Consider the following 27,073-nt stretch of genomic DNA (forward strand, 5'->3'; position numbering starts at 1 on the left):
CCCTTCCAAATTCGATGACCATTTGTCTTTTTAAGTCTTCACAGTCTTGCTTCTTCCAGAATGTCACATTGGTGGAATGGTAGGGTGTCAGGCTTTTCAGACTGACTTCTTTCCGTTAGTAATATGCTTCTAAATTTTCTCATGACTTCTTGTGACTTGGTAACTCATTTCTTTTTATAAAGCTCGGTAACTTCAGTGTATGGATGTACCACAGTTTGTAACCTATTGAAGGGTAAGGGATTGTTTCTAAGTTTTGACAATTATGAATAAAGCTGTTATAGATACGGATATGCAGGTTTTTGCATGGACATGCTTTCAACTCATTTTTGTACATGCCAAGGAACGTGATTGCTGGATCATTTGGTCCGAGATCATTTAGTTTTTTAAGAAGTTGCCCCCATTCTGCATTCTCCCTGGCAATGCCTGAAGGTTCCTGTTGCTCTAAGGCCTTGTAAACATTTAGTCTTCAGTGTTTTGGATTTCAGCCATTGGATTAACCATTATAACAGTATCTCACTGTTTCATAAATGTTTTCCCCCGATCCATGGCTTGATTTTTCATTCTCTGAACACTGTCCTGAAGGGAAATTTTCAATATTAATGAAGTTTAACTTACTTTTTATTTTATGGATCATGCTTTTAATGTATTTAAAAAGGTCATCACCACAGCCAAGGTTACCTAGATTTTCTGTTTTTTCTTTTATAGGTTTGTTTTACATGTAGGTATATGATTAACTGAGTTAATGTTTTTTGAAAGGTGTACTTCTAGATTCACTTTCTGTGGTCTGCAGATTTCCAGTTTTTCTAGTGCCATTTGCTGAAAGACTGTCCTTTCTCCACTGAATTGCCTTTGATCCTTTATCAAAGATCAGTTGAGTATATTTGTGCTGGTCCACTTATGGTGGTTGTACTCTGCTCCACTGACCTGGCTGTCTGCTCCTCCGCCAATACCACATGGTCCTGGTTACTGCAGCTTTGTAGGAACTCTTGAAGTCTGATAGTGTCAGTTCTCCAGCTATGTTCTTCAATATTGTGTTGGCTATTTTGCTTGTATAATTAACCTTACAATTGGTCTTTTGCCTATGAAATTCAATGAAGCTTTAGAATTAATTTGTATGTATTTGCAAAATTACTTCAAGATTTTGATTGGGATTGGATTGAACCTATAAATCGACCTGGGAAGAACTGACATCATTGAGTTTTCCTGTGCACATGGCATAGCTCCACTTACTTTGCTTTTACCAGTATTGTAGTGTTCCTCATAGGGATCTTGCATGTATTTTGTTAGATTTATACTTGAGGTTTTTTTGTTTGTTTGTTAGGTGCTAATGTAGGTCACTTTGGATTTTTAAAAAAGATTTATTTAGAGAGAGAGACGGAGAGAAGGAGCAGGGGGTGGAGGTGGGTAGGCAAAGGGTGAGGGAGTCCCAACCAGACTTAGTGTGGAGCCTGACCTAGGGCTCAATCTCACGACCCTGAGATCATAATCTGACTTGAAACCAAGAGCTGACTGCTCAACCGACTGTGCCAATGAGGCGCCCCACCCCAGTGGATTTTTTGGTTCAAATTTTAATTGTTCACTGCTGTAAATAAGAACGGAATTAACTTTGATATTAACTTTGTATACTGCAAGCCTTTTATAATTGCTTACTTCGGTTGTTGGTTTTTTAATTGTGATTTTCTACATACACAGTAGTATTACTTGTGAATAGGGTTTAATTTCTTCTCAATTTGTATACCTTTAATTTCCTTTTTTGGGGGGACTTCCAGTACACTGAAAAGCCATGATGTGAGGGGACATCCTTGCCTTGTTCCTGATCTTCGCTGAAATTTATTTTCTCCTGGGGTGCCTGGGTGGCTCAGTCCCTAAGCATCTGCCTTCGGCTCTTCATGATCCCCAGGTCCCAGGGTCCTGGAATGGAGCCCTGCATGGGGAGCCTACTTCTCCTTCTCCCACTCTCCCATTTGTGTTCCCTTTCTTGCTGTGTCTTGTCAAATAAATAAAATCTTAAAAAAAAAAAAAAGCAACTTACTTCTCTCATTAAGTATGGAACTAGCTGTAGGTTTTTGTAGATATTCTTTCTCATACTGAGAAAGTTCCTTTCTATTCCTAGTTTGCTGAAAGTTCTCATCATGAATGGGTGCTGGATTTTGTCGAATACTCTTTCTGTATATATTGATAAGATCATATGATTTTTCTTCTTTAGCTTGTTAATGTGATGAATTACACTGATTTTTGAATACTGAATCAGACTTGCATACCTGGAATCCCACTTGTTCACAGTATATGACTCTTTTAATACCTTGTTAGATTCAATTTGCTTATATTTTGCTGATAATTTTGGCATCTATGTTCATGAGATAATGGTGTACAATATTCCTACCTTGCAATCTGTCTGGTTTTTTATTTGGGCGATTCTGGCATTACAGAATGAGTTAAGAGGTCAAAATGAATTTTTTATTATGAAATACTTTGAAGAAATGAGGAAAATAAACATGTATACCTCATAGTCAGTCTTAATAAATCTTAATATTTTCCAAATTTTGATAGCTTGTAATACACTCATCTATCCATCCACCCAAATTCATTTGAAGCCTAAATTCCCCTACCCCAAAATCGTTACTATCATGAAGAGTATTTCATACTTTTATTCATGCTTTTATACTACTTTAGTTTGGCAGACTTTTAAATTTTCATGTAAAGGCTATCACTACCTTTTTCTCTTCTTTACATAAAATTATTACTATTCTTAAAAAGATTTATTTATTTGACACAGAGAGAGAGACAGCGAGAGAGGGAACACAGGAGGGGAAGTGGGAGGGAGAGGCAGGCTTCCCACTGAGCAGGGACTCTGAATTGGGGCTTGATCCCAGGACCCTGGGATTATGACCTGAGCAAAAGGCAGACACATAATGACTGAGCCAGCCAGGCGCCCCCATAAAATTATTTTGGATTCATTAATATTGTGTCATATAGCTCTAATTAACTAGACTGCTGAATTCTATTACATTTTGCAAAATTACAACTTACTTAAGTAATCTTTTTCCTATTGATGGTCATTTTGATTATTGCTAATCTTTTGATCTTACAAACATCCCTGCAAAGAACATTCTTGAATGTATCTCTGTAAAAATACAAGCTCAAGTATTTATCTAGGTTACATACTGCAGAAGGAGACAGTTCATATTTTAATTCTCTAATTTATTTCTTAAAATAATTTCCCCAGGGAGATTTTCAGATACTTTATTCAGTAAGAGATTTAAATATATTTTTATGTTGAGTTCATTGTAAAAACAATGAGATCATGGTCAGCAGGTTATTATACAAAGTTTGTGAGCCAATTCACCTATAACAACTTAAGTAAACATAAATTTTATGCAAAAGTATTTTTTTAAAGATTTTATTTATTTATTTGACAGAGAACACAAGTAGGCAGAGAGGCAGGCAGAGAGAGAGAGAGAGAGGGAGAGGCAGGCTCTGCACTGAGCAGAGAGCCCGATGCGAGGCTCGATCCCAGCGTCCTGGGATCATGACCAGGGCCTAAGGCAGAGGCTTTAACCTGCTGAGCCACCCAGGTGCCCCTGCAGAAGTATTTTTAATGGTTTACTTTTCTATACCCTCATGTTGATATGTAATAATCCTTGGAGGACAACAGTAAGTGCAAATCTAAGATTACAGCAATGTCTCTGGGCTTCTGAGTAAACACTTAACATTTACCTTAGAATTTATAAAACGTATGCAAATATTTTTAAAAAATCTTTTCTAAACATATTTGCATTCTCTGAAGTACTTTTCGGTCTCAGAAAGCTTTCCTACTATAACCTTTACTGATTTGTCGCTAATGATTTCAGCTACAATTTTAGACAAGTCTGAATTACACTAACACTTATAATCTAATTTTGTTCCACAATAGCTAGATGTGGATTTGCTGGGTTTCAGGTTTATGGAGCATTTCCAGCTTTGCTGTCTTGCCAAATGCTCTCCGAAGTGGTTCTACCTTATTATACTTTTTGTGGGAACTTATACTGGATGCTCTGACACTTTGTGTTGCCATAAAAGCACAGGGTGATAGCTCACTGCGACTTCAGTTTATAGTCTTTTAATTACTAGGGACTCATGTACTTATTGTCTGTATGGATTTGCTCTTCTGTAATTGTCTTCTTGGCTCATTGAGTTGCTTGATTTTTTCACTGAATTGAAGGAATTTGTTATATATTCTGATATAATTTGTCATGTGTGTTGTAAAAATCCAACTTTTAAAAAAGATTTTTATTTTAGAGAGTGAGTGAGAGCAGGGGGAGAAGTAGAGGGGAAAGTAGAGGGGATGGAAAGACTCTCAGGCAGATTCTGTACTGAGCATAGAACCCCATGCGGCACTTGTTCTCATGACGGAGATCAGGACCTGCGCTGAAACCAAGAGCACATGCTTAATCAGCTGAGCTACCCACACACCCCGTGTCCCCTTTTGATTTTGTTTAGCTCTTTAGAGAGAAAAAAAATCCCATCTTTTAACTGTTTATAATGCCATTTGTTGAGTTCTTAATAGTCAAATCCGCCAACATTTTATATGGTTTCCCTATTTGCTCTAAGAAATCCTTCCCTGGGGATGCCTGGGTGGCTCAATTATTAAGCATCCGCCTTCGGCTCAGGTCATGATCCCGGGGTCTTGGGATGGAGCCCCGAGACCGGCTTCCTGCTCAGCATAGAGCCTTTCTCTTCCCTTGGCTTGTGGGCTTGCTCTCTCCCTAATAAATAAAATCTTTTAAAAAAAAATCCTTCCTTATTACCAGTTGATAAAAAATGCTGCTGCCCATGTTTTCTTCTGTTTTGTTTGTTTTTTTTTTTTACTGTTCACATTTGGGTCTTCATTCTACTTTAAAATTTGCTTTTGAGTGGCATAAGGAACCACTTTTACCTTTTTTGTAAGCCTCAATATTTTGACTTGTTAGCACTTGTCTGTCCCTTCCCCAGTGAATTCCAATTCTATCTTAACCATATATCAAGTTTCTATAAATGTGTTTCTGACATCTCTTTTTTTGTGTCATTAGTCTTTTTATTCCTGCGCCAACCAGCCATTATATTTACAAGCTTCTTTATCTGGCAGAGCAAGTCTGCTTACATTTTTCAACATTATTATGACGAATCTTGACCACTTCCTCTTCCATATAAATATCTGGATCATTTTGCAAGGTCTGTAAGGATTGAGATTTTTATTGGATTGAATTTATAATTTAAGGATGGACAAATTTACAATATTGTCTTTCCATCCATGAATAAACTCTCCATTTACTCATGTTTTCTAAAAAGTTCTTCAAAAATGCTTTGCAGTTTTCTCTGTAGTTTCCCCCTACAAGATTGATTGCAGCTTGCTATAGAGGAGGCGCCATTTTTACCTGTCATCTTTGATTGGTGTAATGCTGTAATTCTATATTGCTCTTGGATTCAGAGCAGTTAATTCAGAAGTTTGCCTCCCTTGCAGTTGTATGCAGATGTCATCTGCAATAGGATTAGTTTCTCTTCCTTTACAACTCTCATACCTCAGGTCTCTTTTGGAGTTCCCACTTCTCAAAGACTTTTGTGTAATTTTAAGAAATGATTTGTCTTCGTTAGTGTGTTATTAGTACAGATTTTCTCCTTCAATCAGGTGTAACAGAAACAAATTTTCAGATGCCAAAGCATCACTGCAATCCTGACATACACCCTTTAGTTTTTTCTTCACTTTTCTCTTGTTGCGTAATTGCTGAATTGTGACCTTATTTAAGATTTTTAATGACTATGTTCGTAAGTTAAAGACTACAGTTTCCATTTATAGTCCTTGGCCAGGCCTGAGATCAAGTTATTATGAAGATTGTAGGCTGTGTTCGATACTTTCTCTTCTCCCTTTTTTTTTTTTTTTAAGTAAGTTTTCATGATACAGGCATTAATGTGTCCCATGAAGACTTGGTAAGTCTGGTTGTCCATTCATGGAGAGAATGATTATCAACTCAGTATCTTTCACCGCTATTGGTTTATTCTGGCTTCCCATTCTGTTTGAGTCAATTTTGATCATGGCCCTTTCTAAAAAATTACTCATTTCATCTGTTTTCAAATGCTTTGGTCATACTATGTTTGAGGGACTCTCAAACCCTCTATCAGTAGCAATGTAATTTCTTCATCTTAATCTTCAGAAAAAAGATAAATGTCATTTGTCATCTGGGTCCAAAAGACCCTTTTAATTTTATAAGTATTTTAAGTCAGCAAAATGTACAGAATATACAGTGAGATACAACTTTACTAGAAATTAGAATAAAAATATAAACATAGAAAATCCAGTTTTTATTTCCCTGGTTTTCATGGTACTAATATATGAGATATTGGGTAATGTACCTCGAATCCAATGGACATTCCTTAATTGTCCCAAAGCCTAGAACATATTCAGTGCATAAATCTTGACGCCAGATTCCAAGTATAACTCTAATGAGCTCTGAATTAGTATTCCTTTTGGTTCTTCTTACACTTGAATCTTCAAAATGCAATACAGTTTAAACTCTGATGTCACATTTTGGAAGAGGATGGCCATCTTCTGTGCTTCATAATTGCAAAACATTTTCACTTTTAGATGTGTAAACACCAATTAGAATGGTCAGTCCAATAGATTTTTCACTTTTATATCATTTACTTCATTTCAATCAACTTTGAATATGCACCTTCCTTTAAAGTTTGTCTCACAAACTCATCATATAAATTTTGATAAACAAACCCAAGAGGTGTTCTTATGACATAGTATTGTGTGATGAAGTTCTTTCTTTTGGATGACTAACTAGATGATGTATTTCCTTTTGTCCTTAGAAATGTATGTTCATTCATTGATTCCTAAATTTGAAAAAAATTTTCTAGGATAGTGTCAACTGAAAATTTTTTATAGTTAGGGTTAGAACCCAGAGTGCTCATTTGTCTAACAATCATGAAAAACCTGTTTTTTCTTTGCCATATGACTACAAAATAAAAAATGACAAATTCCTAACTAACTGTGCTCAATGAAAGCTTAAAAACTTTACATTTTGGTCAGAAAACATGGTCTGGATATCAATTGAATCTTTGAAATTTGCAGACTTGGTGATTTAGAGCATTTATAGAAGTTATTATATGCTGTGTGTACTTGAAAAAATATACATATAATATCTACAATCTCTGTTTTGTGCACCATTTCTCTATCCTTACAAATTCCACATCTGCTTGCTATATCCATGCTTGGTAGAGCTGTGCTGAATTCCCACTGTGAATTTGAATCTTTTTATAACCCTTCATTTTATGATCTTTCATTTTACTTTTTTTTTTCTTTTTTGAGAGAGAGAGAGAGAGAGCGAGAGCGCACATTTGAGGGGAGGGATAGAATCTTAAGCAGGATCCATGCCAGCATGGAGTGTGATGTGGTAGCTTGATCTCACGACCCTGAGATCATGACCTGAGCCAAAACCCTGAGTCGGTTAAGTGACAGTCACCCAGAGGCCCTTCTAACTCTTAATTTTAGATGTATCTTTGTAAAACAAGCAAATAGATGGATTCCATTTTCCTAATCCAATCTGATGTTTCTTTAAAATGAATTTTTATATTTCTTAGATTCATTGTGATAGATTTCCTTAGGACTGTCAGTTTTATTTTTTCTTCCTTCTCTGATTTCTTTTGGATTTATAGTTTACTGTATTGTATTTCCTTTCTTCCTTCTCTGCTGGAGACCTTTAAAATTTTTGGTCAAATATTCTCTAAAATATTTTGAAAAGTAATATACCCTCTTCTACATGGTCAAGTCAATATAAAAATATTTTTACCTAATCTTAAAAACTGTAAAGGAAGTTTCTGTAATACTGAAATTTTAAGCTAAATTTAGTACATTACAAAGATATCCAGCAGAATCAATAAATCACAGCAATTTGATATTCACTATCACTCCTTAAAACAGTTAACAGAAATTTTATTCCCCATTTGTATCTCCATTGTAGTCTCCTATGTAATTTTATCTCATTGCAATAATGTATTGCTTCAAAGTTTTTTACTGATACTCTATTATACATCTGTCCCAAAATACATGAAATACATATCCAACAACTATAAAGCTCCAAGTGTTGAACATTGTGCGGATTATTATTATTCAAACAATAAAAAATATATTAATTTTTATAAATTAAAAACACAAAACAAGTTTTATTGGAAATGTTTCTCAATGAGATGGATGGTGCTGCATTTTCTCATACTCATGGATAAATTCTAGCCATTGCTAGAATAAGACATCAATTTTATTACTTTTTATGTTGAGGTATAAATGTGGAGAAAACACATGTAAAAAGGGACAGAAAGAATTGTTATAGTGATGCTACTCAATTCCTGGACTCCTTTTAAGTTATATGCCAAAATTATAAACTGAGCTGTCATCAAATTATTTTTAATAATTTTAATTGACAATCTGATTGAGGTTTCTTCAATTTTGAAAGCAAAAAATTGAAAAACACTCTGACTAAAGACCTTGTTGTTCAAGCCATTCTCCTTCTTAATTCTTTGGAAAGTTAACGAAAGATGTTTAGTAAGACTTATCTGTAACTTTTTCACTTACTCATCTAGCTGATAGAGCATAAAATTAAGACACAACTGAGTAAAAAACACCCTCTACAAAACTGGAAATAGCATAGATTTCTTGAGGATAACTCTATATAGATTAGAAATTTTACGTCTGAAAAACAATCATGTTTTTTAATAGAAATTAGGATGTATATAAATATCTGAAAAGGAAGAATTAATTATAACTAAACTTGTTTTCCAAAATTAAATGCACAATGTCCCAGTACATATTTTGGGAATATTTATTCCATTTACCTACACCTGAGTTTATGTTCTGCTTTTATGATTTTTGTTTGCAGTATCTTATCAAACTAAGACACACATCTGAACATTTTTGAAATTGGGATGCATCTTAAATTGATGGCATAGGGGCGCCTGGGTGGCTCAGTGGGTTGAGCCTCTGCCTTCAGCTAGGGTCATGATCTCGGGATCCTGGGATCGAGCCCCACGACGGGCTCTCTGCTCAGCAGGGAGCTTGCTTCCCCCTCTCTCTGCCTGCCTCTCTGCCTACTTGTGATCTCTGTCGGTCAAATACATAAATAAAAAAAATCTAAAAAAAAAAAATTGATGGCATATCATAATTTACTGGGCAGTGTTTTTACTAAGTGGTATGTAATAGTGAGTCATACAATAGTGTCTTAGATTAGATGAAAAATTAGATCATGGAAATTAGGAGCAAAAAAGATAATGAATCACTAGCAAGTTCTGGAAACATGCAAGGTATAATGAGGACTATTAGATGTCTTACTTACAACAAAACCTGTTAAGATATGTTTATCTTAACATGGGGGACGCCTGGGTGGCTCAGCAGGTTAAAGCCTCTGCCTTTGGCTCACGTCATGATCCCAGGGTCCTGGGATCAAGCCCTGCATCGGGCTCTCTGCTCAGTGGGGAACCTGCTTCTCCCTCACTCTCTTGACTGCCTCTCTACTTGTGATCTCTGTCAAATAAAGAAAATCTTTAAAAAAAAAGTTTGTTAACTTAAACCTAAATACATGTTAAGAATGAATAAATAGGAAATAAAGAAGACAGCTGAGCTAGGTAAAAGATTAATATGGATTTACAGAATATGATAATGAACTGGCAAAGGTTAATAAAAATGTTTCTCCTAAGAATCTGAAAAATATACCATCATGAACTTACCTTTGATATGGGATCTTTTCACTGGAAAATCTAGTATTAGCATATCAGAAATAAACATGGAACTTCTTACTTCTTCCTCCTTGAAACCATGCTAATTATGCTACTGAGACAGGTTTGAGACATATTTATCAGGCTCTTTACTATTATGGAGAATGGTGAAAATAGCTTGCTTAACAGCATTCACCCAAACCTATCATGCTTTGCACCCATTTTGAATATTCTAAAATAGATGAGGCAAATAATCTAATTATTTGTTGCCTTAAAATAAGGTAACTTTACCTTCATGTTATGTTCTTGTTCTCTGCTTTACTTTCACATGATTCACCCACAGGAAAAATGGTTTTTTGAAGTCAGGAAACAAAAAAGTCAAGGCCATTAAACAAAAACTGTCATTATATACTATTTCCTACTTGACAACACATCTGAATTCTGAACATCTCCACATGGGCCAATAAACCCATTTCTATGACCACACTTCACTAATAATGAAAACTAACTTCTACCATACTTTCTTAAATTGGGCAGTCAGAAAGGTCTGTCTGGAGCAGGTTGAAAGGGAAGGGCTGTAACTCCACATCTTGATGGTGATGGGGTAGTGCAAGGTTCTATAAGGCTATGTGGGACCTGAAATATTGTTAGGGTTATTATAATACACATGCTTGCCATAGTTTTATTATGTAAAGTGGGAGAGGGTGACAGTGAAAACACAGAAGGTAAAGAGAACTGGCATAATCCATTGAACATGGAAATGTTCTTTAGACAGATCATTTTAACAAAGAGTATACATATATGGGAACTGGGGATCTGGAATGTTTTCTATGCCTACATTTCCCTTAGAAGGTTGAAGACTCCCAGAAGTACACATACCTTTGTCTGAAGACGCAACTTCCGTTCTTGAGTTACCTGAATATTTAAGATGCATACTTAGCCGAAAAATTTTCTAAGTTATATAGCATTTCTATGGAGGTAAACGTGTATTTTGGAACACTAAAAAACAATTATTTTTCATTTTAAAGAATGATCAATTCTTTGATTCAGCTAAACAAAGATAGACTAATAATAGAAACAAACCAAATTAACAATGTCGCAAGAATTTTGTTAACTGAATACACTACCAACTAGAGCCAAACAGTAATGCACCTTTCCTGAGGTCAAAAGTTTCTCTCAGCAAAGTCAGAAAAGCTCGGCTCTGAAGTGGATGTTGGTGACTTAGCAAAAAAGAAATTTTACATTTAACTAAATATTTAATATTATACTTACAGTGAAATAAAATGCACGTAAACCATTAGAACTGTTACAATTTGTATATCTTCCAAATACACTATGAATACAATGAATACAATGGCACAAAATCCTTTCTCACTTCCTTTTTCATCTTTGCCAATAAGCCAGTGATCTCTAAGAGGTGGTTTAATAATTATTTCCAAATGCTACTTCCTAAAGATAGTATTTCTTACCTCTAAAATTCATTAAAAGGTTTACAAAAGTATTCCATTTGCTCTAATTTTCATCACACTTCATGACCTCAAATCATCTGGGAAAGACGTTAGAGAATAAAGACATTTCCTTTAAAATACTGGGGAAAATTACTAATTTACTATTCCTTTTATAACAGGAGACAAGGCAGAGCAATACAGTAGTTATACTCAGAATGCTTGCATTCATTCACCAAATATTTATTAAGCACCTACTATTTCCCCAGACATCATTCTAGCAGCTGAGGCTTTATAGGGGTGAATGAGAAAGTAATAGCTACCATTTATTGAGTGCTTACTATGTGCCAGGCTCTGGCCTAAGAGTTGCACACATATAAACCCTTTTAATCCTCAAACACAACACCTCTATGACATGGGTACTATTTTCATTTTACATATGAAAAAATTGAGGCATAGAGAAGTTAAATAACTCATCCAGCTTTTAATTGGTACAAATAGTCCTGGCTGTTGTGGAGCTTCTATTAGTCTAAACTCTTTCCCTCTGCTTTTCTTCTTTGCCTCTGAGACCCAAGAGGTAAGAAACTGAGTATGGCTCAAACAGGTTGTGTGACCATTTCATTTTTAGATGTTTCTTTTTGGGAATGTTTAAAGAGAATTTTAACTAGCTTTATCTTCATCATGTTGTGATATCAAAATATCTAAAAAGCCCGAACGTTAGAAGACTTAGTTTTGTTAAAATATTTGGGAAGAAATAGTTAATTCAGGTATACATGTGTAGCATCCCTTCCTTTGGAAAACCACTTTTCTAATCCACGCAGGCCTAGTGGAGCCCTGTCTCATTATAGGGGAGACATAGTTCATAGCTCAAGCTAATTAGGCCTCATTGCTTGGGCCATTATTGGTTCAGGAACACAGAAACATGATCCAGGTAGGACAAATCGGTCTTTCTTGGGATGGACAGTGTTGGGAGATGTTCTCTTCACAAAGGAAGTGATTTCAGAATGCTGGTACCCATCTTCCTTGGCCCAAGAGAAAATAACTCCAAAATATTGAGAGATGTTAAGAAATTCAGATACAGAACACTTTAACCTAGCTATGATCTATCATTGCCTTTTCCAGTTAAATGAATATAAAAAGTATAAATACCCTTTAAGTGGGTTTCTGTGACTTTCAAGTTTCAATGCATTTACAAAAGCATTACATAAAATATGCACAAAGAACAATGGTTATAATAAATATGAATAGAATTCTTTTCTGTTCTCTTCATTCACCCTCTTTCCCTGTGAACAAATATATAACTGTCTGTATCTCTAAGGATGGTTTATTTCATTTTCAAAAGTAGTATGCAAAATATTTACCTATGAATGCTAAGCAAGTGATTACAGGCAATATTTTAATAATTCTACTTCTTTAGCATATGACAAAACCACAATATATCTAGAAAGATGAAATGTTTTATTTTAAAACATTGGAAAACCACTGAAAGACAAATGTCCATTATATAACCATGAACGTTAAATATTTGGAAACTGTGAATCTTCTAAAATGTGGTAGGCACTTCCAAAGAGCTAAATATTGCAAATTACTCTACTGTATGTCTTCTCTAATCTCAACAATACTTGATAAGATGAAAAATACCAAGAAGACTGAACTAATTATTCAAAGTCACCATCTTAGGGTTCAACTTAATTACAGGAGTAAAAGTTTTGTCCAAGATGTTCCTGACACATGAAGCTTCCGGGTGAATTTCAGAAATGTTAACAAAAGTATCTTCCTTTTTTGCCTGTGAATGTTTGAGTATTGCTGTATTGCTGGTTAATATCCACTACAGATATTGGTTCTAGGCCAGCCCAAGGGTCTTCAAGCATTGAAGGCTTGAAATAATTTTCCAACTCATTAGACATTCTTTTTTCTCTACCACGCCCTGATCCAAATGGTGTAGATGTCCTTGGAGAACCCTTTAGAAAAAAAATCATCAGTTAAAAAAATGTTTTGTAGAGATAATTGGCACTTTTTTTTTTTTAAAGCTAGTGGGGATCACACTGCTAGTTAAAAGTTATTTTGAACCCAAGCATGTTCAACTGCAAAGTCCATTCTTCTTTTAATCTAGTGTTTTTGTTTGTAAAAGTATTTAAGCCAATTTGACATACTCGTTTATTAATAATTCCATTTTGAAAGCTCAAATACTTTCTGATTTCTAATGTAGCAACTCTGCAGAACTGGTGATGAAATAACGAACGGTGCTTCAACCCTGCGGCTTCCAAATTCCATCCTATGCAATTTTATCTACTTAGCTCCAGACTCAAAAGGGGTGGGGTTGGTTTAGCACAATGGAAAGCAGAAAACCGTTTAAGTTTTAAATCACACGAATCCTAGGCACACCGGAAACACTCCCTCGGCCTCCTGTGTTCACGGAGAGTAACGGGAAACTTCCAAAAAGCACCGATTTTTCCCTAGAAGACCTGGAGCAGAAGCCGGTGTAGTCCGAAGCTCCCCTCCCCCCACCCGCCCACGCCAAAACAGTGGGCCAGTAGTGGGAAACCGGCACCAGTCTCTAACCCTACAACCCAGAGAGCTCTACGCTGGGAGGTCATTCGTTCTACCCGTCGGAGGGAATTTACCCCGGCGAACCGGCACGATCTCTGGCAAGGACAGGAGTCAGGGAAGTGTGCGCAGGCACCGCGGTGTCCTAGTCCAAAGCGCGCGGGCTCGAGAAACCGCAAGTGCTCTGCTGCCTACGCTCACCTACAGTAAGTTACTTAACTTCTCTCTCAGCCTCAGTTTACTCATCTGCAAAACAGGGCCAACAATAGTATCTCACCTCATAGAGGATCAGACAAAATAACCCGTGTAAAGGGATTATTATTAGTACCATGCCTGCCATACAGTAAGAGCTCGGCAAACGCTGGCTATTATTACCTGGGGGTGGGTCTGCTGCTGCCCTGGGGAGTAGCCGAATTGCTGCTGGGACCCCGCGGGGGACTTGGAGTAGGAGCCAGGGTAGCCGCCAGGGGACGGAGACCCGAATCGGCCCCCCGGGAAGCTGCCGCCGTGTCGCGGAGAGTGGCTGCTCCCGTAGGGCCTAGACCGGGGCCCGTACGGCGGCGTGTGGTGCGGACTCCCGTACCCGTCCCGAGGGGAGGGCGGCCGCGGTCCGCCTCCGCCCGGGGTACCCCGGAAGCTGCTCCCGCTACCCCAACCTCCTACACCCGCGCCGGGGTAGGGAGGAGTCGGGGGTCGAAAACTCTGTCGGTGCATCTCAGGAGACGAAGACGAGGACCTCACCGCCGCCTTCTCCCGCCGGAACTGTCCCGACCAACCCTTCTCACAGACTTGGTGGTCCTGGCCAAAACAGTCCTCCGGCCGCCATCGAGGCACAGCATATTGGTTCCGGCATCACAAAGGTTCTGGCAGGCGCACGGTAGAAGTGGGTTACTGAATTGGGCAGAGATCAAGCAGATTTAAATAAAGGCAAGAGAAAGAAAAAGGACAAAAGCCGAACGCGGCTGCAGCAAATAAAGGCATTTATGGTCTTGCGCCGCCTGCTCGGGACCGACTAACCGAACCACAGGACGAACTGGAAGCAGCCGCCCGGAAAGCACTAAACGCGCAAGCACTGCCCGGCGAGGCCCCGCCCACTAGGCGGGAGGGTGGGGCCTGGTTTGCTCTCGGGCGCCCCCTGTGGCGGCGGGCCGCGGGCGGCGCGCGCTGCACTCTCTCCTCACGCCGGGACTAGGCTATCTGAGAGGCGCGCGATGCTGGCGACGCTGGCGAGGGTCGCGGCTCTGCGGAGAACCCGCCTTCTCTTCGGCCCGGGCCGCGGGAGGGGTTTGTGGACCGGCCGCCCGCAGTCAGGTACCCTCCGAGACGCGGTCCGGGCGGCGAAGGGGACTCCGGCCGCGGTCTCCCCCTCCGGCGGCGCCGTGGGGCGAGCACCCGCGCTGTCCCGTAGCGTCTCCTGCCCCCACAGCCCACCCTGTGGCCTTTCCCGCCTCTCGGGGCCCTCGCTCGGTGACCCCGCGGTGTGCCTGGCCCCGCACCTCGGCCGCCCCGGGGTCACCCTGCTCGGCGTCCGGGTCGGGGGCGGAGAGCTCGCGCCCCAGCGCGGTCGTCCTGGGCTCGCCTCGGCCCCTTCCCCCTGCCCTGCCTCATGTCCCGAGTTCAACACACTCTGAGAAGGTGCCCCGGCCGCATTGCAGAGCGGACTTCCGAGCACAGCTCTGCGGGACGGGGGAGAGGCCGAGGGAACTCCTGCCGGACTCGACTCCTTCCCTGTTCTCGTTACTCGGAGCGGGGGAGCGGGGTGGGGGGGAGCTCCGGCGCGCGGACGCTGATTCCCGAAGAGCACACTTTGACCGAAGCTCTGAAATCCTGACTGTTTCGCAGACTTTCGGTTAGAGACACACGTGCTAATCCAAGCATGACACCTGATGTCTAATAAGACACGCTGTGGTACCAGACACCTGTCCCAGAACTTTATTTAGGGCTGCGATTTAAAGTTATGGCCGTTTTATAGCACTTTGTGGACTCCCTCGGAGCTTGGGGACGATGGTCCCGTGTGACTCGTGGAATCAGCTTGTGGGAAACAGAATCCTGAAGAGCTTTGGGACTCCTGAGATCACAGTCCGGTGGGTGGCGGAGAGCCGCTTCTCGCTGTCGTGTGACACGTGCTTGGGGACAAGGCCAGCTGAAGTGCGATGTGTTCTCAGCTTGGATCCTCCTCGGGGAGCGGAGACACCAATGGCTTTCGGTTATTCTGAGGGAATTCTGTTCACCTCAGTTCTCCTGTCGACGCAGTTGTAGAATCCATCAAGTCAGGATAATGCCTTCAAGGAAGGCTTCGTGAAGCGCGTAGGGCGTGAGGACCCCAGATGATCCACTTCAGTGTTTATTTCTCTGTATCGCCCCAAAATTTAGCCTTTGGGCGTTGTCTTGGTGCTTAGCTTAATGCCAGGTAGTTGGGCACTCAAATATTGATCGAATGAACCATGGGGTCGGTCACATCATTATGGTTCAGTGATTTTCTCTTGTCTTACCTTTCATATCACCAACCAATCTTTTTTGGGTAGAGGTGAAAAATGAAGGCGATGGGGACCAAAATTACTTTTGTTAATTTTTTTTTTTGTAACTGGCAATTGATTTGCAGAATTGATTAAAATACGGAATGTTGTCTTTTTACTTGGCCTACACTTCTAGAATGTTCTTTCCTGTACTGATCTTGCTGTCTTCTACACATGGGAACTTCCATTAGAAATGGGGGAAGGAAAGAAGTACAGTCAGAATTTTTGACAGGTAGATTATACATAACAGTGTACCCTTCATCAGGTTTGCAGGGATATAGAAGTGTTGAGAGTTAATTCTTTTTTTTTTTTTTTTTAAGATTTTATTTATTTGAGAGAGAGAGTGAGAGAGAGAAAATAAGACCGTGGTGGAGGGTCAGAGGGAGAAGCAAATTCCCCACTGATCAGGGAGCCTGGTGCAGGGCTCTATCCCAGGACTCTGAGATCAAGGCCTGAGCCAAGTAAGACGCCAACCGTCTTAGCCTCCCAGGCGTCCCAGGAGAGTTAATAATTATATGAAAACTCCGAATCCCACTTGGATCACTTCTGAGAATAGGCAATTTGCCCTTTTAGAGATGAGAACCAGGCCAAAAGAAGTTAAGTTACTAGCTTAAGTTCACACAACAAGCAGAGGTGCAATGAGCACTCAGGTTTCTTGAATCCCAGGAGATTTTTTTTTTCCCTTAAGTAAAGATATATGAATTGACAATAAGTCTGTCCTTTTTCTTTTCTTTTTTTTTTTTTTTTTTTAAGATTTTTATTTATTTATTTGAGAGAGAGGGATTGCACGCGTGTCTGTGTGGGCGCTACCAGAAGCCTGAGCTGGGGGGAGGGTCAGAGGGAGCAACAGACTCCCTACTGATCAGGAAGCCTGGGACACAGGGCGCCATCCAGGACCCTGGGATCGTGACCTGAACTGAAGACAGATGCCCAGTCGACTGAGCCACCCAGTCTAACCTTTGGAAAATGCAATAGTTAGAGGCGTCTGGGTGGCTCAGTCAGTTAAGCATCTGCCTTAGGGTCAGGTCATGATTCCAAGGTCCTAGAATCAAACCTGCCATCAAGCTCCCTGTTCAGTGGGGAGCCTGCTTCTCCCTCTCCTTTTGCTGCTCCTCCTGCTTCTGCTTTCTCTCTCTCAAATAAATAAAATCTTTAAAAAAGTGCAGTAGAGAAACACTGTAAAATTTTGGAAGTGCTGTATAGTGTATTATTTTAGATTTAGGGACTAGCACGTATAACCTTAATATTGAATTTTTATAAATGTCTCTAGAATCTTCCCATGTGTCAGTGTGGGAATTGCAATCTGGGTGCCTGAACTGGTGGGTCTGAGGCATCTATTTGTATTCAGTCTTTTTGTATGGTGGTGAGTGCAGGGGAAGAGAGGTGAAGGGAGGGGGAGGAAGTTTTATGTTGGGTTACCTGGAAGTAGAAAAGTGAGGAACTGGGGTGGTGGATATGAGAGTACAGTGGCTGCTCCTTGATCTCTGAGTCCCATGAAAAGGGCACCTCTTATTTTTGTGAGCAACAGAGGTTTTGGTTCTCTCCCGAAAGAGAATTACAGCACTGTTTAGGGAGGATCAGTAATAGAAAACAGGATACTGCATAGGACAGTGCTTTCATGGAAGACACTACTAGTGTTTAGGTACTTTTTTTCAAGTGGCATTGTATACATAGGACATCAACAAGCAGAACATCAGGAACTTTCTGAGTACCTGTGAACTATATCTGGAGCCCCAGAAATAATTGATTAACTTTGTGGTGTTCTGTGTTTCATTAGGTTTCACATTAATGCAAATAAGAGCACCACATCAAGAAAATTTAAGTGTAGACATAAATGAAACCATGTGTGTTTTTATAAGACAGGATTTTTATTTAGGTTGCCCAGGAGTTTTTGGTGGATACCACCCCTGCCAAGGGGATTTCAAATATATATAGAGAGAGAGAGAGAGAGGGAGAGAGAGAGAGAGAGCGCCTTATCTTTTTTTTTTTTTTTAAAGATTTTATTTATTTATTTGACAGAGAGAAATCACAAGTAGATGGAGAGGCAGGCAGAGAGAGAGAGAGAGGGAAGCAGGCTCCCTGCTGAGCAGAGAGCCCGATGCGGGACTCAATCCCAGGACTCTGAGATCATGACCTGAGCTGAAAGCAGCGGCTTAACCCACTGAGCCATCCAGGCGCCCCGAGAGCGCCTTATCTTCAAAGAACATTATTGGAAGCCCAAAATTTGAGAGCAAGATGGGATGTATTTGAAGCAGGAATTGGGGTTTCAGAGTTCTGCTCACTCTGCACTTCTAAATGCCCCCCTCAAAAGAGGCTTCTGGGGCAACTCTGAGGAATTCCCTAGGGCTCTCCAGAAATGGTGTCAAATATTTTAGGAGGTGTCAAATATTGACAAGGGCTGCAAATATAAATGTTTTGGTTCATTTTACTGTGTATTAATCACGAAGTGTATATTTTCATGTTTCTGTATGGTCACAGCTTTGTAAGCCAAGAAAACTAGAACTTGGGTTAAAGGGCAGACTTAGAAGTTAAAAGATTGTTAAGAGATTAGATTGTTAGAGAATGCCCAGGAAGTTTGTTTCTTCTTTCAAAGGGTTATAAAACTCAGAGCCTGAGACACATTCAAGATTGAGATTGTAAACCCTGTGAAGTTAATCTTCCCTCAAGAGACATTTATTTACATTCCAAAGGGTAAGAACTCTGAGACCTTCTCTCTTCTAAGGAGAATTTGCTTCCATTAGGAAGATTAGCTTTTTTTTCTGCCTTTCTCTGGGAAAGTAGCGTTTGGGCAGCTATGATAGTTTTGGGGCCCTTCCCTATGATTCAACCCCTGTATATACAGGCCTAACCAACTGGCTCGCTATAGGATGCCTGTGACATATTAGGTGTGGGAAAAGTGGTATACATTTTTTGGTGTAGGTAAGAATAACTCTGATCTCTACTCCAGAACCTTGTGTTTACTCTCAGGCTAAAAAATGCATACATGTAAATATTAAAAACATGTTTTGATATAAGACATTTTGTTTTATAGGAGAGTATATTTAATAATTTATATGTATATGTGTACTTAGAATATAATATTTACCTTGGTATTTCCTGAAACTTTCAGATTATTTCAATTTTTCTTATAGAGGTCCTGTTAGCTGTTTCATGTTAAAGACTTCTAGTAGTAAAAACATCAGTGTATCTCTGGGATGTGATTAATTCAGTCATTTATAGGGTTAGGTCTATACTGAACACAGTGGATCACTTAACTATCACCTACATAATATTTTCAATGATAAAGCAAGTATTAGAAGCAACTTGTTCTCAGGAGTCTCTGAGAGCCAAACTTCACTGATGATCATCTTCTTTTCAACTCTAAGCATGTATGCATGGTCTGTGGTAGTCACGCACTGGTGAACTGTTTTTTTTACATGATTACTTATTTGTAGGCTAATATTCTTTTAAAAAAATACATATATATTTTAAATAATTATTTATTTGACACAGAGAGAGAGAGACAGTGAGAGAGGGAACGTAAGCAGGGGGATTGGGAGAGGGAGAAGCAAGCCCCCTGCTAATTAGCAGGGAGCAGGGTGTGAGGTTTATCCCAGGACCCTGGGATTATGACCTGAGCCGTAGGCAGACACTTAACAACTGAGCCACCCAGGGGGCCCTTAAATATATATTTTTAAAGATTTTATTTTTTTTAACAGAGCCAGAGTGAGCCCAAGCAAGGGGAGCAGGAGACAGAGAAGCAGTCTCCCCACTGAGCAGGGAGCCCGACATAGGGGCTTGATCCCAGGATCCCAGGATCCCAGGATCATAACCTGAGCTGAAGGCGGATGCTCTGTAGACAAATATTCTTTACTCAGGTGTAACACAGGTGTTGAAGCATTAACTCACGCTTATAAAAATTTTCATTGTGAATAAAATTGTAGACAGAATACTTCAATATGAAGGAGAATGTAAGAGTATAATTATTGTTTTTGAGACACAAATTTTTATTTTGAAATTAAAAAATAAAATTTTATTTTCACCGGAAGTTGTATATTTGTACTTTTCCAATTATAAAAATACAGACATTTTGTAGGTAACCTGAAGTGTTAAGAAAATAGAAAGCAAGAAAAAATATTAATTGCTATCCAAGAAGCAACTTTTAATATTTAAATAGAAAAAAATAAGTCTTTAAATAAAATAGAAGCTTTTTAAATGGGAAACCCACCTATACATGAGCATTTAGGTGATCTAGGTTTGTGAAAACATTGTACCTGTGCAGAAGAGTTAACATATTTATTTTTTGAGAGAGAAAGTGGGAAGGATAGAGGGAGAGAGAGAGTCTCAAGCAGTCTCCAGGCCCATCTTGGAGCTTGATGCAGGGCTAAATCTTAGCTCTCTGAGATCATGACCTGAGCCGAAATCAAGAGTTGGACACTTAACTGACTAAGCCACCCTGGCAGCCCTGAAGCTGCTGTCTTTAGAAGGAGCATCTTAGAAGTTTAGCCCTTGGATGGCATCTGGAAACTTGGGACTTGAACTGCTTCCTAATTAATAAGGGTGGCTAGATAGTTTGTACAATCCTTGTGATTTATGGTGAACCTACTTTTCCTCTGAGTCTGGAAAGACTGGGAAGCAGAGCATATCTATGTGAATAGCACTCAGTGAAAACCTTAGATTCTGAGTTTGTAATAAGATTTCCCTGAGCAGAAGCATTGGACTTGTTGCCTTTTTGTTTGTTTGTTTCTGGAGAAAAAAGCTGCTCGATGTGGCCCTCCACAGAAGGAAGAGAACATAAGAAGCCTGTACATGGATTTTTCTAGACCCTACCTGTCTTTTTCTGTTGCTGATCCTGTCATATATCATTTTGCTGCAATAAACCTTAGTCACAAATACAACTGTATGCTGAGTCCTGTGAATCCTTTTAACAAATCCCTGGAAGTGTAGGTAGTCTTTTTTTTTAAATTTTAAATTTCTTTAATTTTTAAAGATTTTATTTATTTATTTGACAGAGATACAGCGAGAGAGAGGGAACATAAGCAGGGGTAGTGGGAGAGGGAGAAAGCAGGCTGCCACTGAGCAGGGAGCCTTGATGCTGGGCTCTATCTCAGGACTCTGAGATCTTGGCCTGAAGGCAGACGCTTAAGATGAGCCACTCAGGTAACCTGGAATTGTGGGTAGTCTTTTCTTTTCTTTCTTTCTTTCTTTCTTTTTTTTAAGATTTATTTATTTATTTGACAGACAGAGATCACAAGTAGGCAGAGAGGCAGGCAGAGAGAGAGGGAAGCAGGCTCTCCACTGAGCACAGAGCCCGATGCGGGGCTTGATCTCAGGACCCTGGGATCATGACCGGAGCCAAAGGCAGAGGCTTAACCCACTGAGCCACCCAGGCACCCTGGAATTGTGGGTAATCTTGAGGAATCCTGATACAGTACCAGAGGCGGAAAGTAAAATGATTTTTTTGAAAGCGAAATTCCAATATAAGTCAGAAGGCAAACAAGAGATAGGGAAAAGTTATTTTCACAAAATGTGAATGATAAAAAGTTAATATTCTTTCTCCAGAAAGAATCCATACAAATCAGTAATAAGATAAATGCGGCTTAGCAATATGGGGCAAGATAATTTACAAGAGAATTTATAAGAATAATTTATAAGAGAAGAAGAAGAGAGTAATTTATAAGAGCAAATATGAAAAACTTTCAGAATTTGATTTCAGAAGTCATTAAATGCAAATTAAAATGACAGTGGCATGCAAATTTTTAACTGTCAAATTTACAACAAACAAGTAAAAAAAAAATCCCACAAAACCAAGAGATCATATCCAGGGTCATGGAAGATAATGGAGAATGTATACCATTTTCGTATACTGCTGGTGCCAGTATATATGCACAATTTGATATTTGGTATTAACAGTATTGAAGAATTTGTAACATGAACACATGCTAGGCCTGCCTCTGTACTTGCAAACATGCTCTTTGCTTTCCCTTATCCATTCCCCAAAACTAAAGTCTTGAAGAATAATTTTTATCCCTACTACTTGAAGAGAAGTTTCTGGGAGGGTTTCATAGATCCTCACATGGAAGCACTCTAAATTCTCTCTAGACCTTTCTTCTGCCCTTCAGAATTACCCACTGGAAGCTGTTAAAACAAATCAGGGGCCCCTGGGTGGCTCAGTGGGTTAAAGCCTCTGCCTTCGGCTCAGGTCATGGTCCCAGGGTCCTGGGATCAAGCCCCATATCGGGCTTCCTGCTTGGCAGGGGGCCTGCTTCCCCCTCTCTCTGCCTGCCTCTCTGCCTACTTGTGATCTCTGTCTGTCAAATAAATAAATAAAATATTTAAAAAACGAAAAACAAATCCAATTGTAAAACATATTCTTTTTCACATGTATGTCCACCCCACACACTTTCTCCAGGCTGTGCCTTCCTTTGCCTTCCCTTCCCCTCTATTCCTCTTAGTTAAATATTTGCAGTGTTTTGTAAAATAGGAATCAATACCTTTTTTGTGTGTTAAACGAGAGCTCATCCTATTCACAGTCTAACACTGCAACGTCCCCCGACTCCTTGCATACACATTTTTTTCTTTGCTGTGATTAAATGACAATTTTCCTCAACACCATCAACACATAATGATAGTGTTTCATCAACAACCTAGAGGAGCCCTGTTTTGCCAGTTCTCTAGAAGGAGATGCCTTTTTCTAATTTGTGCAAAGAACTTATATTTGGTTAGTCTTCTCGCAGAGGACAGCCACACCACCAACGTTGAGTTCAAGGAGCCCCTGGGGTTTGTGAGCACTCATTTTCAATAGTTAGTAACTATCATTTGCTCCACTAGTTCCTGGTTCAGCCACTTTGATCATCTGAGTAGTTAACTTCAGGATGGCCCATTAATGAGTCCTGAACATTGACTTTTTTTTTCCTCTGGCTTTCTGACTTCTGGTTATAAATTCTATAACTCTAAATTGATTTACGTGGTCTATAAATTGGTAGTGTTCCACCTTTCCACATACCAATCTATAGTAGTGGTCCAACTCCTAAAGGACTGAAAAAACAATCCCTTGCATATAAGTTGATATTTAAAAATGTTTATTGCTTAAAATACATTTTATAATAACTAAAGTGAGAGTAAGATCTGAGATGTGTAGGGAATATACTTTTCTTTAGCCTAGTGGGCAGAAGGGTTGTGAAAGAAGGCTTAGTTGTAGGCTGATTAATTTTAGGCAAGAAGATGTATGGAAGTTGAAAACCTGGAAATTGATTTCTTTAAAATGATTGATGTATCTCGTAGAAAGTTTCCCCAAATCTCAAGGGACAGTAAAACAATTCCCCTGAAATGGACTTATCAGTTGTTAGCTTTGATGCTGTGACATTGCCTCGAGGCTACCATTTTTCTCCTCCAATGCTGGGATCTCTAGTAGTCACAGTAGGCTTGGTTGTGTTGCAGTACAAATTAGCCCATGATCTTCGTGGCTTAATACAATAAAAACATCTTTTTTGGACATCTAACTTCACTCTTTGTAACTTGCAGCCTCCAAGGTCACGGTAGTGTGAGAAGAGAAGCCCGGAGGATTTCATGCAGTATTTTTAAGGGTCGGGCCTAAAATGGCTTTTGTTACTTGTGCCTGTTCATTTCATTGGCCAGACCCCAGGTATTGGACCCCAATCTAACTGCAAGAGAAAGTTGGGAAGTGTGGAAGAACAGAGGGATTTTGGATTGGCACTGACTTGTATTTTGGTTGTGCATGGTTTACTCATGACTCAAAAGCCCCCTTTCTGATCTTTTTACATCATTCTTTCTATAAACTCTTCAAGTTTTCCTTAAAATAGTGGCATCCAACAGTTCCAAGACCTGTTTGATTGCAAATCCCACAGAAATAGCGGAGTTCTTACGGGTGAAGGACAATTGTTAAGAAATAGGATGGGGGCGCCTGGGTGGCTCAGTGGGTTAAGCTGCTGCCTTCAGCTCAGGTCATGATCTCAGGGTCCTGGGATCGAGTCCCACATCTGGCTCTCTGCTCAGCAGGGAGCCTGCTTCCCTCTCTCTCTCTCTCTGCCTGCCTCTCTGCCTACTTGTGATCTCTCTCTGTCAAATAAATAAATAAAATCTTAAAAAAAAAAAAGAAATAGGATGTCAGCTATAAGTTATTGTAAGTAATTACCCACCTAACTACTCTCTGGTGGTCTCTGTGTGATCGCCTTGCAACTTGAGCATCACTCCCACTCCACCTTTTTACAGCTCCGAAATTCTACTTTCCTCGGAATGTCTTCCAGTGGATACTAATTTTTAAAGTACTCTAAACTCCTACAGATACCTGTCAAACTATACTGTTAGGAACAGAGCTTTTTTCCAAGACTTCTAACCCATGATAGAGAGAGAACATCCTGCTAACTATCCTAAATAAAGCTTCAGCAGATTTAGAGAACATGCATTGAGAAGATGTCTATCCTGCTTTCTTACTCCTAAGCTCTGGTAGTTAAGTTCTCTGTAAAATATCAAATTAAAAAATCCTTTTAGTGTATATTACATGTTCTATTTGACATAATATTTGATCAGTTTGTTTTATGACTTTTTTTTTCCTTTTTTAATGTTGGCTAGTACAGTGGGGAGGGATGCCATGATTGCTGTCACACAGATGAGCCACTTAGGTGGGCATCTGTCAATTATGTCTACTCTAGTCTGCTTAAGTTTGTTTGTGTCCTGGAAACCTTAAGGCCAAATACGAGGGGAGACTTAGAAGCAGCTCTGGCAAGCATAGAATTGATGGCGCCTTTGTTATAATTATACTTCTTTGCGTGATTGCTCAGCTGTATCCTTATAATAGCTTTTACTCCTAGAGGCTAAATAAGATAGAGCGGTATACAAGCTGCTTAATAGATCACAACAAATTAACAACTGATCCCCCTTCCAACTGTTTTTCCTCTTATAATCACCCTTTATTCCCATCCAGCTTATTCTTTTCTTTCACAAACTGGCAAAATAGGGGTGTGTAGATATCCTTCTTAAGTATAGGGTATTGAGAGTCATGTTTATTTCTGTTTCTTCAAACAATCATGTGGTTTTATTTTCTTTTCCTTTTTTTTTTTTAAGATTGTATTCATTCATTTGACAGAGATCACAAGTAGGCAGAGAGGCAGGCAGAGAGAGAGAGGGTGAAGCAGGCTCCCTGCTGAGCAGAGAGCCCGATGCGGGGCTCGATGCCACGACCCTGAGATCATGACCTGAGCCAGAGGCAGAGGCCCAACCCCCTGAGCTGCCCTGGCGCCCCATGTTTTTCTTTTCTTGTTTTAACATTTGGAATAAGTTATTTACTTTAATAGGTGGTGTGACTATATGTAATACATGTATGATAGTGATAATAATGACAAAAGGAAACTTTTAGTAGGGAGTTACCATATGCCAAAAAGTGTGCTGAACACTTTATATACATCTTTATATACATCTTTATACTTTATATACATCTCATTTAACCCTTGCAAACTCTATGATTTAGGTGTTTCAAATGAGGAAACAAGTTTAAGAGAAGTGAAGTGATCTTGAAGGCCAGTGGGGGGTAAGTCCTGGGGCAGAAAATTGAATCTAGTCAGTCTCCAGCGTTCATGCTTTTCACTGTGTAAAACTCATTCATTTGACTTCAGTGTGCTCTGGAAGTTCTGTCTGGTAGTTACCTTGTATTATTTACTTGTATTATCTGTCTTCTCAAATAATACAAGTAAAATTGCCTGATGTGAAATGAGTTCAGTTTAAAAGTTTTTGCTTCACTAAACAAAGTTTTACTAATTATGGCTGTGAGTTGGCATTGGTAGTGAAATGTAGAGTTCTCTTAATAGATTTGTAATGAAATGAGATGTATGGGATGAAGAGACCCCTAAACGTATTTCACGCATCATTTCAAATAAAACAGAGGTCCTAAAAAGAGATCTGAGTACAGATGACCAGTACTTTTGAAGATCTATGCAACAAGAAGAATTACTTGTATATTCATTCCTAATGTCAAAATATTTTCTCATATCTGAGGTCTTTTTATGTTTTTTATTGTTGAAAGTATTTTTCTAATTTTGTTGAGTTGTTATGTTTTCATTTTTTGCTTTTTGTCTTCTTTTTGCTGATTAGAAGCATAATCAGAGTAAGCAAAATTACAGAAAGATATAATTTAGCTGGTAAAAGTTCTCAATAAATTCTTTCCCCAAGATTTAACCACTGATAGAATTTTATGAATGCTCCTACAAGTACCAACATTTATTATTATTATTTTTATTTAGGGAGAGAGAGAGAGAGCGAGCTCACATATGCATGAACAACGGGTGGGGGAGGGAGAGGGAGAGAGAGACTCTTAAGCAGGCTCTACACTGGTCCTCTATCATGACCCTGAGATCATGACCTGAGCCAAAATCAAGAGTTGGTTTGCTTAACTGACTGAGTGACCCAGGTGCCCCTACCAATATACACTCTTAATGTTATTATATATTCAAATATATGTATTTATATATTAACAAAATAGGATCATATTATACATCCTATTCTATAATTTGATTTTATTTTTTAATTTAGAAATGTATCTTGGGTCAACTTTTCATGTCAGGATATATAAATCTGTCTCTTTTTCTTAGTATCTACTTGAGAGTGTATTGTAACAATGTGCCAGTGCTTATTTAACATTTCACCTCTTGTTGGATTTTTGTATTGCTTTTAATATTTTTCTTCATTATTAAACAGAGGGGCAATTCACAAAAGAAGGTATATGAATGACCAATTATTACATGAAAACTTGTTCAACATTATTCACCAGGGAAATGCAAATTAAAACCACAGCAAGAAACATTATCTACCCATTAGAATGACTAACATTAAAAAGAATAACAATTCCCA

General features: G+C 39.2%; 2 protein-coding genes across 3 annotated transcripts in view; one reads left to right on the forward strand and one right to left on the reverse strand.

Moving 5' to 3' along the window:
- Positions 1–12,609: 12,609 nt before the first annotated feature.
- LOC101678600 (M-phase specific PLK1 interacting protein) lies at positions 12,610–14,755 on the reverse strand. Its single transcript, XM_004739351.3, has 2 exons — positions 14,091–14,755; positions 12,610–13,129 (listed from the first exon to the last, which is right to left on the reverse strand). Exons 1-2 carry the CDS (start codon positions 14,427–14,429, stop codon positions 12,929–12,931), a joined length of 540 nt encoding a protein of 179 aa, XP_004739408.1. The 5' UTR covers positions 14,430–14,755; the 3' UTR covers positions 12,610–12,928.
- Positions 14,756–14,829: 74 nt separating this feature from the next.
- Positions 14,830–27,073, forward strand: part of SUGCT (succinyl-CoA:glutarate-CoA transferase) — a 799,797-nt gene continuing 787,553 nt past the window's right edge. For both annotated transcript variants that reach the window (XM_004739352.3, XM_045089530.1), the window contains exon 1: positions 14,830–15,026. In XM_004739352.3, coding sequence (XP_004739409.1) covers positions 14,927–15,026 — 100 coding nt within the window. In that variant the 5' untranslated portion in view covers positions 14,830–14,926. The remainder of the gene's footprint in view (positions 15,027–27,073) is intronic.

This window comes from Mustela putorius, unplaced genomic scaffold (assembly GCF_011764305.1).
Source record: "Mustela putorius furo isolate JIRA1106 unplaced genomic scaffold, ASM1176430v1.1 tig00003845_pilon_pilon_pilon, whole genome shotgun sequence".
Lineage (NCBI taxonomy): Eukaryota > Metazoa > Chordata > Mammalia > Carnivora > Mustelidae > Mustela > Mustela putorius.

Excerpts from the sequence above, each read along its gene's own strand:
- LOC101678600 (XM_004739351.3), bottom strand. The coding sequence starts at position 14,429 with ATGCACCGACAGAGTTTTCGACCCCCGACTCCTCCCTACCCCGGCGCG. Across the intron at positions 13,130-14,090 it reads AGCAGCAGACCCACCCCCAG|GGTTCTCCAAGGACATCTAC; the intron begins GTAATAATAGCC and ends TTTTTTCTAAAG.